Genomic DNA, 12,456 nt, shown 5'->3' on the forward strand with positions numbered 1-12,456 from the left:
CTTGCCACCTGCGGCTCGGCGCCGGCCCGGGCCGTACGCGCACATGTCTGGGCGCGGAGGGGCGCGGAGAGGCGCGGAGAGGCGCGGCGCTGCCTGGCCCGCGCCCCGACGGGGCCGGCGCATCCCCGCAGCCGGCGGGACGGCGCCCCCGGGCGCAGGGGTGCGCAGCGCTGCCCGCGGCCCCGCTGGCCCGGCCCGGCCCGGCCCTGCCCCGGGCGCTGCCGCGGGGCGCAGCGGCACCGCCGGCCCCGCCCGCCGGGCCCCGCATCCCGCTCGGCCAATGGGGGCGGCGCGGCGGCGCACGTGACGCGGCGGGCCGGGACCTGCTGCTTCCCCCGCGCAGAGGGATGCGGGCGGCAGAGCGGGGCAGGCGGCGGCGGCGGCGGCTGCGCGGCGGCGGCCCCTCCGCGCCCTCCCCCGCTCCCCGCCGCCCGGCCCCTATGGCAGCCGCTCCCCGCCCCGCCGCCGCCCGCACCCCCGCGCCGCCCCGCCGGGCTCCGCCGCTCGCCCCAGCGTAGCGCCCGGCCGCCGCTCGCTGACCCGCTGCCGCCGCCGGCCGGGGCCCCGGGATGCCCAGCGGCCCCGCCGCCCGTCCCTGCCGCCCGCCGCGCCGCCCGGGGGGCACGCCCGCCGCCGGAGAGTTGAGTTAAGAAGTCATGGTGCCCTGGGAGCCCTCCCCGCCCCGGCAGTGCGGCGGCGGCGGCGGCTGGACGCTCTGCGACTGCTGCTGCTGGCTGCTGCTGCCCGCCGTGCTGCTCGTCCTCGCCCGCCCCGACAAGCTGGCGGCCTTCCCTACCTCCTTAAGTGACTGCCAGACGCCCACCGGCTGGAACTGCTCCGGTAAGCACCGGAGCACCCCGCGCCCGTCCCCGCCGAGCGTCCCGGCAGCCCCGCCGTGCCCCGCCGGGCGCTCGGAGTTGCGCGGACGAGCCCTGGGGAGGCAACTTCAGAGGGTGATGCCACGTCCCGTTGAATGCACGGGAACAGCGAAGGCTAAAAGTCCCGGGCGTCGGGGCTCGCCGCCGCTCCCGGTGCGACCGCAGCCCCCGGGGCCCCGCTTGCCCCTCACTCCGCGGCGCCGGGCGCGGCAGCCGCGCCCTCCGCCGGTGCGGGCGGCTCCCCGGGCAGAGAGAGAGCCCCGGCTCTGCGCTGGAACGGGCGCTCGGCTGCGGGAGCGGGGCGCGGGGATACGGCGCCGCGTGTGCGCAACCTGCGGGCGGCTGTTGCCGTGCGCACCGAACGGAGAGCGGATCGGGGTATGGGCGCCGCGACACCGGGAACCCGCTGCCTGTTCCTTAAAGTCGGGCTGACCTTTGTAACGGGTTTCCTCTGTAGGTTAGGAGCTGGCCATTCTCCAGTGCGTAAATTAACTGGGAAATTAGACTGTAGTAGCCTTCTGAGGGGAAGAGCGTTATTTGGGGTACTGTGTGCATCGCACATGACGTGTTAGATCGGGGGGAATTTGCGCTGTGAGCTCTTCGTTTTAAACATGTAGCGATATGGTTAAGAGCACTCGGATGTTTTTTAAAAAATCAATGGATTCAGATCTTAATGGGTTCGGAGTCGGATATAGCTGTTTTGTTTAGTGTCTTGCCACTCGCTGTTGGAGTGGGAAGTCAGCTAGCGAAATCTGAAATTCATGCTTGTATTCGTGAACTGAATCTTCAGTCAGATCTGTTGGTTTTTCCCGGAGAATATGAAGGCAAAGAGCTCGGTTCACTCATCGGCTCGTGGGGAACCTGGCACTTCTCCTGTTAACTTAGAGGTCATCAATCTTCATTGGGATCAGGTGGGCCATCGCAGAAAACACACAGCCTGTTTGTCTTTATTATTGGGGGCTTTGTTGTGTCATGGGCTGGAGAAATTCCAATTTGGACTTTTGTCCAACAGATTTGTGATCGGATAGGGATAAGCTAATGACATTTCCAACCCAGAGCCATGAAATAGCATAATTACAGGGTGACTTTTGAGGAAACCCAATCCGTGAAATAGAAAAAAAAAGTCGGTGAGGTAGTGGGGAATAAGAACTGAGAGAAACACTGAGGGAGAAGCAAGAGGAAAAGTGAAAAGCTGAGGACAGGGAAGGACAAAAGAAAATCTGGACTCTATCACTTCATCAACAAGGTTGTTGTGCTATGTGCATTAAAATGCCATTATTCCGTATTGTTCCTCTTGCTAGACCAAAGCTGACTTTTTTCTTTCCTCTCTTTACATTTGAGGTTACGATGACAGAGAAAATGATCTCTTTCTCTGCGACACCAATACCTGTAAATTTGATGGGGAGTGTTTAAGGATTGGAGACAGTGTGACTTGTGTCTGTCAGTTCAAGGTAAGAAGATTGATATTTCGTTCTCTAATTCACTAATGAGAATACAAAACAAGGGTCTCCCTTTATAACCTATCACTTGGCAATTTATTTCTCTATGTGCAGAGAAGTTAGAGGGAAAACCTGGCAGTGTGTATAAAAGCTGGCAGGAGAACCAACTGGTGTCAAGAAGACATAAGTTTCTCTGGGAAAATGCAGACGCTGTGGCTTTAAATGTCCATTCTGGTCTGCAGTTCCAGGTTGTACATTTCTGATTTTTCATCTCTGCCCTTTTAACAAGGATTTAGAGTCCTTTCTAAATTCATTTCTGATACAGATCATGGCTTATTGTGTTCGGAGTTCTGATCTAGTTAAAGAAATGGATCTGTAATGTGCTTATGCAATATTTTCAGGAAGGGCTGCATAGTGACAATGCTTCTGCCTGTTTATCTGCCCAGCTGATCAGATTAAGGAGCAATCCCTCTGTTCCAAAATGATGAACTTCCTTTAGGTTTTATATAGTTTTAGGAGAGCTATTACTGAGTAGTAGGGGGTTTTCCTTCTATTTCTTCTCTCTTTCTCTTGCAGCTACATCTAAACCTGAGCCATTCTCAAAGTCCGACGATTTCATTATGAACGATTCCATTTAATGTTTTAGCTAACTCTCAAAACAGCTGGTCTTTAAATAATGACCTGAATAGAAACCGCACAAATTAAAGGAGTTTAAAGCATGTACCAGCACAGGATTGTACGTGTGTTTACGCCCCAGCGTTTCTCTGCATTTTAATGTGGATTTGTGCAGTTGTGAAACTTAGAATGCTGATTTGAGTGTTTACAGTAGAGCAGGCCAAATAGTGCACAGCTCAAGATTGTGCACATCTGTAATGATTATGTTAATATTGAGCTTTGATAGACTATTCACTTTGAAGCATAGCAAGTATCGTTTATATTTCTGGAGCCAAATGTGCCTTCGGAGAAAAAACCCAAGTGATAATTTCCTTCATTTTAAACAAAGAAGGAATTTTCTCTAATGAGAGCAAGACAGTAGTTCCAAAATGCTTGTGTTTCCCATGTTGGAAGGGAATTCATATTGACCATGGGAGTCTTTTATTCTATTTGGAGTTTGCGTGCAATCAAAATTTCAGTGTGAGAATGCTGTTCTGAGCATTTGCCTTGGCTCAGCATATGCAATGGTATAAGGGTTATGGTCTGGTCTGTTTCCTCTTTCAAAGAAAAATCTGTAAGGCAGTGAAACGTCTGTGACTTGTCCCATTGCCTGGTGGTAAGCCAGGGCAGATGTTGTGCCATGAGCCTTGGGAACTTAGAGCAGCCACTGAGAGTGCTTGGGTCTTGTCTTTGGTCCCTGTGTGATGTTGCCATGTGGCATAAAGCAGTGAACTCATAGCCTGGAGGGTGCTAATTCAGATATTGCTGTCGGCGGGGAAGAAGGCATTGGGAGCACTGTTTTTCCAAGGCAGGGTGCTGATGCCTGGTGATCTGGGGTAAATGAAGCTAAGTAAATCTCTCCAGGCTGTGTGGTCCCCTCTTTGAGAGGTGAACACTACAAGTATGCTGAGTTTAGCAGTTCTGTAGGGGGAAGTTGAAACAGATTTAAGGAAATCAGGTAGTTGGTATATGGATATGTAAATAAGATCAAAAGAATGAGTCAGGCAATTGTGGGCCCAATCACTGGGCAATAGGTTGAAATCAACAGCAATCTTTGGTTTCAGTGGCCTTTGGATCAGGCCCTGTAAACACTCAGAGCTCTTTGTCTTGCTGTGAGCCCTCTGTGGAGCCGCAGGGCTGACTGTGACCTTGGAGGGCAAATTACCTGTGGCTGATGCTGTGCCAGCGCTGCCCAGGGCGGTGTGATGCCGGGCTTCTGTAGTCAAACTCGAGCACTTTGATACAGGCAGAGCTTGGGGGGATGTTAGCTTCTCTTGTAACATCAGTGGACAGTGTGACAAGCCAAAAAGATATGCCACTGGAGTAGAAAATTAATTTCTAGTGTGGTGTCTGAAGCTGGCTAAGTGAGGCAGAGCTGCGCAGGTAATTTATGTCATGAGTAAGGGGGCCCCCATCAGAATTCAGGGCTCCCATTTCAGTGACAACTCTTTGTGGTGATAGTGAGCAAATCAGTAGCAGACTCCTCATCACTGTAACTGTGTTTTGTTTTCTTCAGAAATTTGAGGGAATAGACAAGGATGGAGAGCTCATTTTGCTTCTGTACTGATGAAGAGTTCTGGGCTGGCCAGCCTTTGCCTTGAGGGGCTGAGGAACACAAAAGTGGGGAGCAGAGCTTCTGCAGTCTTTGGGTTTGTTCGAACCAGAATCACAGATGCTTCATGTCTGTCCAAGTGGAGTTAAAATGAATTTGTTTTTATTTGAAGGGGTGAATATGATCAGACTTCTCTGGAACATCCAAGTTAGACTTCCAACTGGAGAGCCAGCAGGCATGTGCTGAGAAAGAGGTTCATATTGGCTGGTTCTCTTGTCACAGTCTGCTGTGACACCTCACAGCAGGACATGTATTTCATTGAGAAACACCATGTCCCACTCTGATCAGGAGATGCAGACCCATCCCCTGTGCAGGACAAGCCCAGACTTCGGTTCTGGCAGGCAGAGAAGGCACTGGCACAGTGCTGGCTCCAGCCGGAGGGCTGAGCGTGAGGGAAACCACCACCCCTCCCTTCCCTCAGGCTCAGTGGGTCCAACACAAGGTGTAGAGCTGTGCCAGCAGGCATGTGGTTGGAGACATGGCTTGCTGGGGTCTGTACCTGTTTGCCCAAAGCCACCAGTCTGGCAGCTGGGCTCTTCCCTCTTACATTTCATGAGCTTATCAAAAAAATATTCCAGCTATTTCCATCAGTGTCTTTTCTCTTGAGTCAACAAGACTGTGGACAAGTCACTGTTTTTTATGGAAAGATGGAGTCCTGTTTTCATGCATGTTGAATCTTCCACATGCTTCAGTGTTTGTGGAGCTGCAACATCACCTTTCTGACTTCCAGCTTTGTTATATTTCTGGAATATATTTTTGGGCTACTTGGTTCAAGAGTTGGGTGGCATTTTGGGAGTAGTTGATCCGTGAAAGTAGGAGAAGGTCAAGCTTTTAACGGTGTTACCAGGAGGATGAGTTACACAGGTTACCATTATCTTTAGGAAACAAATCACCTGCTTTCAGTGCTCAGTACTGGCCCAAAGGCTCCCAAAGCTGCTTTGTCCCTGGCTGTGGCAGTGGACACTCAAGGCTGCAGGTGCTGAGGAAGGCAGCCTTTGCCTGACACTTGGCTGAATTGGATGGCATCTATTTCCCTGCTCTACAGCTGTATTTTAAAAACTGGCATGTATAAGAGAGAAGTGGACAGTGTGGCACTGTGCTGCTGGGTTTAGTTTTGACAGGGATTTCCCTAAGGGCTTGATCAGTCCTTACTTGGGGATGAAGAATCATTCCTACATCTAGGGTCTGGTCTATTGACCCCTAAACCAATGACAAAAGCATGTCTCTAGACTGAGGAAACTGACATTCAACACCTGATATTCTCCAGTAGTAGCAGCAAGTACTTTGTGATAGTGATGAGCTGTGAGTACAGGATTCAGCATGGGCAAGTACAAGAGTCTAGCTGTAGTGGGTTAGGAACCACCTGGTGACAAACATCACAACCCTCTCCTCAGTGGTCTTGTTTTCTTCCCTGGGTAACTTCCACTACAGTTTCCAGCTCAAAGCCAAGACAGGATCCATCTGGAAGATAACCCTCCCTTGCTCCTTGTGGCTCCTGCCTTTTCCATCTGAATGCTAGTTTTTCAAAGGTGCTGGTGGGAAGAGTGGACTCATACTTCCTGGGATTCTGGTGTCTCTCAAATGCATTTTAAAATTGCCAAGCTTTGGAAGAAGTTCCAGCCTAGCTCGTAGCACTCCTTTCCGTGGATCAGGAATTCACCATTTATGTGGGGCTGTCTGGCCTTTCAGATCTGCAGCTGAGTCAGTGTGAAAGATCGTCCCCCGCTCTGGGCAAAACCAGCAGAGGAGTTGCCTTTATGTTTCTCGGGCACAGAAGTTGCCGCTGTATTTCTTGGGCAAAGACTCCGACCTTGTTTCTGCATGTAACAAAGCCTGTTGAGATACTCCAGGCCAAATTCCTCACAAATCCTTGGGTGACAAGCAGATATTACACCTAAAGTAAGCATGATTTGACGCTTCATGCTTTAAAAAATAAGCACAATTGTGTTAATTGTCCTGGTTATGTATTCCAGATCGGCCTCCAGCAATTGCCGTTGAGCTTCTGGATGAAGTTGGCATTTTATGCTTGAAACATTGCTCAGATTTGGAACATAATGGTGAAAATAGCCTAGAAACATTTTTAATCAACAGTTTAAAATCTCTGCATGGAGCCCTTTGTGAGGAGCAGAAGGAGAGGATTTCTACTGTTGTGGCTGCTGTTTTTCTTCCTTGTTCTGAGGGAAGAGGGTGCTGGGGGTGGGCAACAGCTTGGGAAGATTTAAGAGAATACAATGCAAAAGGAAAATGTCATTTGTTTTGGCCCAATCAAAATGTCACTCTGACCAACTATGAATAATTTCTTGGCAGCTGCTCTGTGTGGAGGCCTGCAATTAATGCAATCTATGCAATTGTTTGTGTTAATCACTTCTGTAGTCATTCAGTTTAAAGCATTTTTGACGTTAATATCCCTGATATTTCAGTTCTGTGTTTTACATTGTGCCCAACAAACACACCTCAGACTTTGTGGCATAATACAGCTAAATAGGATGTACGATTTCTTCTAAATTTTTACTTGGATTTAGGCAGAGGTGAGCATTTGTAAATAATAATTGTGATAATTCCATTTGTTCTAATTGAACAATGAGGCATACCAGGAGTAGGGTAATCACGAGATAATCATATCCCTGGTATAATTGCCATGTACAGGGCACATCCAAGTATTTCTAAGCCTCCAAGCATGATTATCTTGTGATAAATGCACCCGGTAGGTTGCCCAATTTCCAGTATAAAATGAAATGGTTATTTTTTTAAATGAACGAGAAGGGGAAAAACTGTCTTCCAGTGGTAGAGGAAATCAAGCAGAGCTCAGCAGGAGTTTGAGCCAAAGTAGGGGTGCGTGGTGTGAGAAACTTGTGCACTGGCTGAGCTCTCTGCAGTGCTGCCGCCCCTGCCCACTGGCCACCGTGGGGAGAGCTTGGACCTTTGTGGAGCATCCCAGCTGCAGCTTGCCAGGAACGGGAATGTCTGTGCAGAAAGAGGGATGGACTTTGATCGTTGGTGTCTCAGAAATAATTTCCCTGTGTCCAATCAGTACTTAAATAGCTAGACACACACTTGTGTGTGTGCAGACCTCTGTAGCACTGAGGGCGTGTGTGTGCAGGAGGAGGGATAGAGAGAGCCTGTTCATGACCATTTGTCTGGAGCCGTCCGATGGAAACACAGGAGCTGTTACTGCAGATGTGAGGAGTCATTCACCTTGCCCATATTCCTTCCCTGGGAATGCCCCCTGCTCCTGCTGGCAGTGAGAGACCTCTCTGGGGTACTTACTGAACACTTTGCGCGTTCAGACTACCTTTCCCCTAATCTCTTCAAGTCTGATGTTTCTTTTTAAAAATACCCCTCCCTCTCTCTCTCTTAGTGGCTGTAAAGGTGAGGACAGGATTGTCAGTGTTTCCCTCTCAGTTGTTTTCCTAGGGTTTTAATGCTGGGAAGGAGCAGGGCGTGTGTGTGGGGACACCTGAATGGGCGCCATGCCCCCTGCTTGTGTGACTAACGCTGCTGCTCTCTGTCCTTTCCCATCAGTGTAACAATGACTACGTGCCCGTGTGTGGCTCCAATGGTGACACCTACCAGAATGAGTGCTACTTGAAACAGGCTGCCTGCAAGCAGCAGAGTGAAATCCTGCTGGTGTCCGAGGGATCGTGTGCCACTGGTACGTATAACTCACTCCAGGCTGCCTGCCCACCTTGCCATGCCCTCCAGGAAAATGGCCTGTGGATGGCCATTTGAATTCTTGCTTTGGATTCATTACGGGTTAATTCTTTGCAGTTTGGGGCATGAGAAGTCGCTGCCATCATTCCCTTTAAAGTAACTTAGTATAGGCTCACAGTCCATGATACACTGTACCCCTGGCACTGTTCGGAAGAGTTCAGCACAGAAGTAGATTTCTTTTTTAATTTGTATCTTGTGCTCCTGATCATCCTGTGCCCTGCGTACACTTCTGAGCTGTTATGGCAAGTGAACTGGTAACAGATTAAGTGAGCAGATGTCTGATAAATGGGCATCTGGATTACCACAAACCTCTCCATAATCTGGAGAGAACTGGAGCATTATTGCCTGCAATCCAGTTTCTTAGGTTTTTCTTTAACCTTATAGGGCCAGATTCCTAGCTGGTACAGGAACCAGACCACTGGTTGTAATGAGTCCTCCCAATTTACACCAGCTGAAGATTTAGTCCAAAGCACACAAAACAAACAGGTCTGTGCCACCTTGTGAAAACTGACTGGCATATAAGGCAGCTTTGCTTAACTCTGAGCCTCGTGAGCTGTTTATATCTCAGCTTTTATGGAACAGGTAGAAAGGTGAATGAGCAAAATATGTCAGGAAAACCGAGTTGCTTATGTGCAGGAGTTCTTGATGTTTTTCTTTTGTGCTCAGTATCTGTTAGAGGTGGGCAGTGAAGTTGACTTGAAAAGAGCAGGAGTAAGCCTTTGTTCTTGAGAGAGTTCTTTAAACTTAAAGCAGAATTTTTTCTTGGCTGAGGATGGAGGAGTCAATAAAAAGTACATTAGACAAACTTTTTTCAGTTCAGTAATTTCACGTTTCATACACCTGAGAGAAAATAAACTCCTTTCCCTGGAAATGTTGTTCTTCTCTGAAGCTGTTACCTGACAATTTTCAAGAAGAAAAAAACATATGCTGCAATTTTTTTGTCCATAAATTGGTATTAAATGGAGTTCAGGCTGACAAAACCTACTGTGGTGTAGGATTTGTTCAACTTAGTAAATTCTCTCAGCACAGCAACTGGTCTTTTCTGGGTTCAAACGTTTTGATTAAAGGGATAATTTCTGCACATTGCTACAACTTTTCTGAAACTTGTTTGCCTGCTGGCAATGACTGTGTTGGCAGCGTTCCTTTGAAATACATTGTGGATTTCAGAAACAGAGAAGGGGGGGGAAAAAAAAGTTTTCCTGAAGTCTTGATCAAGGTCTTTGGCCTCTTTTTCCTTCTTTCAAGGAGGAGTTCAGTTGAGAGGGGAGCAGCTGTTTTCCTTAGGTTTTCCCTGTGGGATGGGGCAGAGAGAGAGGGTGCTCAAGAACCCCCAGAAGAGACCTGGGCTTCTGGGAGAAGTGGCAGTGAGCAGCCCTTGTGGCCATGCCTGGCAGGGGTCTGGGCACTGAAGGGTGGGGCAGGAGGCGAAACACGAGGTCCTTTTCCTCCAGGGAGCCAGAGAACGTGGTTGCTCACTGTGGCAGGCAGGCGAGAGCAGATGTTCATTTCTTCTTCCGTGCTGGGGAGATCTGTCACACCTGGAAAAGCAGCACTTCCCAGAGCCATGAGGGCTCTGCAATGCAGACACCTTTCTTTCCTCTTTCCTCAGCAGTTCATTTGGGAAGGAGCATCAGGACAAAAGATGAGATCGGGAAAATTCAGGACATGGTCGCTGGGAAAACACCATTATTTCTATTCCCCTTTTCAGCCACCTTTTGCATCTGTCCTTCGCAGCCTTGCTGGATAAATCTACCATTTGAAGCAATTCTTGCAACAAATTATTTAGCAAAGATTTTCTTTTTCTTTCTTAGTTTTGAGCAGTGATGGCATGTGCAAGTTCAGATCCACCAGACCTTGCTGTCAGTAAATGAGATCTAACAGTTCATAGGGTACTTTGATCCCAAAGCAGCTTTTCCAAACTCTTTCGCTTAATCGTGATGCTGATAAAGGCATAACTGTTGCACTAAGGGGAAGGATAGGATGGCAGCCACCCTCCCTTCCCTGCAGAAGAAACTACTCTTTGGTGTTATTTTTGGTAACCCTACATGAGTGCATTTCCGTGCTTTGCCTTGCTTACAAAGTTTCTTACTGAAGCTCTGGGCTTGGCAATTTTGTGATGTTGCGCTTTCTAAGTTTGTGACTCTCATCATTCCAGGCAACAAAATGTCGAGCAGAGGAAAAAGAAAGCACTCAGCAACAGTTTTGAAACTCAGCAACAACCTTGAGAAAAATGGCATTTTAATAATTTATCTGATGACTTTGAATAATAGTAATTTAATGGTTTATTCCAGCTAGTTATGATCTGATGTCACTGTTTTCTAAAGATAATGATATGAATTTACAATTGGTGTCTTCTCAAACAAATGGATTTTAAAATATTTCCTTGGTGAGGATTTGGTATTGACCAAGTGGAATAACTTTGCACAACTGTTGATAACAAAGATATATCAGTCTGAATACAACAAAACAAATTAGAGATTGCTAAGGACATTGCAGTATTCTATGGCTTACGTTATTTTCATCTGATACAGAGACTTTGAAGAAAAAAAAAGAAACGGAAACACGAGAAAGATGGCTTGAGTGAATTACATTCAGATTAGATCTCTATAATTTACCCAGGGATGCCATCTAACACGAGGTACACTGTAGTACACTTCACTGAAGCCTTGCTTTGCATGCTCACAGGACATACTGGAGCACATGAATGTAAATTTCTTTCTGTTCTTTTTTCAGATGCTGGCTCAGGATCTGGGGACGGAGGTAAGAGCCCTCTTTTAATATCTCTGTACTTTTGTGTACACACATTGTCTTCCACAATTTCGGATTCTGAGTGAATATGCTTTGCAATTTAGTTGTTGCACTACATATTGTCTTTCGTTCAGCTCTGTCTTTGAAAAAAGTGGTATTTTGCATTTCAGTCAAGCTGGAACCTAATCATGACATGCTGTTTTCTAGGGAAATTCAGAAAGCTGTGTTACTTCTAATAGGACTTGGAATTATTCATAGGTTGTGCTAGGAGCTCTATCTCCATCTACTGTTACAGTTGCACTCATTTGTTTTATGTTTAGGGTAATATTTCTTTTGTTTTTAAAACATGAGCCAAACCCTTGGCTCCTCCTCACTGGAGGATTCAAGCCAAATATTTTGTGGTAGCAGAGAGCATTCTTTCAAAGATACGAAGAAATGTCACAGGGAAAGAAGAATGTGTTTTTATAAGAACAGCAACAGCAAAACTGAATGTGGAAATAGCCTGAGCCCTTTGTGGCATATGGGGAATACTGTAAAATGTAGGTAAACTAGCATTTAAGTTGGGGTTTATTTTGGGTTTATTTTTTTTATTTCTTGCTGCAGTCATTAATGGATTTGCTTGCCTGACAGCAGTCCTTCTTGGAAGCACAAGTGTTGCGTCTGGGTAGTGCCCTGCCTCAGGGTAGGGAGTGTGACTTTTAGGGCTTGTAGGTCAGGCTTCCCTGGGAGGGCCAGGGCTAGTCTGGGTACCTGGGGAAGGTTGTCCTTGAGAGTTCCCTTCATTCTGCCCCAGCTCCCTGATAAGCTCAAGGAGCCCCATGGCAGGGCAAGGGCAAGGCCAGCATCAGGCGGGGAGGCTGCTGGGCTCCTCTGCCTGGGGCAGCCACCAGCAGCTGAGCCAGCTTTTGGCATGACACAGACAGCAGGGCTGGGCCCTGACCCAGTTTTGTGGCTGCTCCTGGTTGGGTTCAGGTTTTTCAAATGCAGTCACGTTACTTGGCAAAGTATCCCCTAGTCCTTGTTTAATTTTGGTAACCAGGATATCAGCAAGCACAATGTGTATGGAACATATTATTTTTACCTGTGAAAAGGTCAACAACATGAGCATGAGGCACTTCAAGGGGGCTGATTTTCTGACATCAGACTCAGGCTGTTTTCTGGAACTCAGGACACTTCAAGATGCTTCAAGTCTGGCTCCCCAAAAACTGCAACATGAAATATTGCTAGTTTTTTCCAGCTATTCCTATTTTACTCTGATGTCCTTGTAAATTGTCTTTTTAAACCATTACACCAGAAAAATACCTTTTTCAGTGCTTATCAGAAATTTACAATTTGATTTATATGTATGATAGGATTTACACACCAATGGTCAATAAATTGGTTTTCGAATGAAGTTGTACAAAATTCATCACGC

At 47.8% G+C, this 12,456-nt stretch overlaps 1 protein-coding gene across 1 annotated transcript in view; it reads left to right on the forward strand.

The window, feature by feature from the left end:
* Nucleotides 1–396: 396 nt before the first annotated feature.
* Nucleotides 397–12,456, forward strand: part of TMEFF2 (transmembrane protein with EGF like and two follistatin like domains 2) — a 125,678-nt gene continuing 113,618 nt past the window's right edge. The window contains exons 1-4 of the mRNA XM_039555123.1: nucleotides 397–840; nucleotides 2,220–2,329; nucleotides 8,106–8,235; nucleotides 11,028–11,054. Coding sequence (XP_039411057.1) covers nucleotides 657–840; nucleotides 2,220–2,329; nucleotides 8,106–8,235; nucleotides 11,028–11,054 — 451 coding nt within the window. The 5' untranslated portion in view covers nucleotides 397–656. The remainder of the gene's footprint in view (nucleotides 841–2,219; nucleotides 2,330–8,105; nucleotides 8,236–11,027; nucleotides 11,055–12,456) is intronic.

This window comes from Corvus cornix, chromosome 7 (assembly GCF_000738735.6).
Source record: "Corvus cornix cornix isolate S_Up_H32 chromosome 7, ASM73873v5, whole genome shotgun sequence".
NCBI lineage: Eukaryota > Metazoa > Chordata > Aves > Passeriformes > Corvidae > Corvus > Corvus cornix.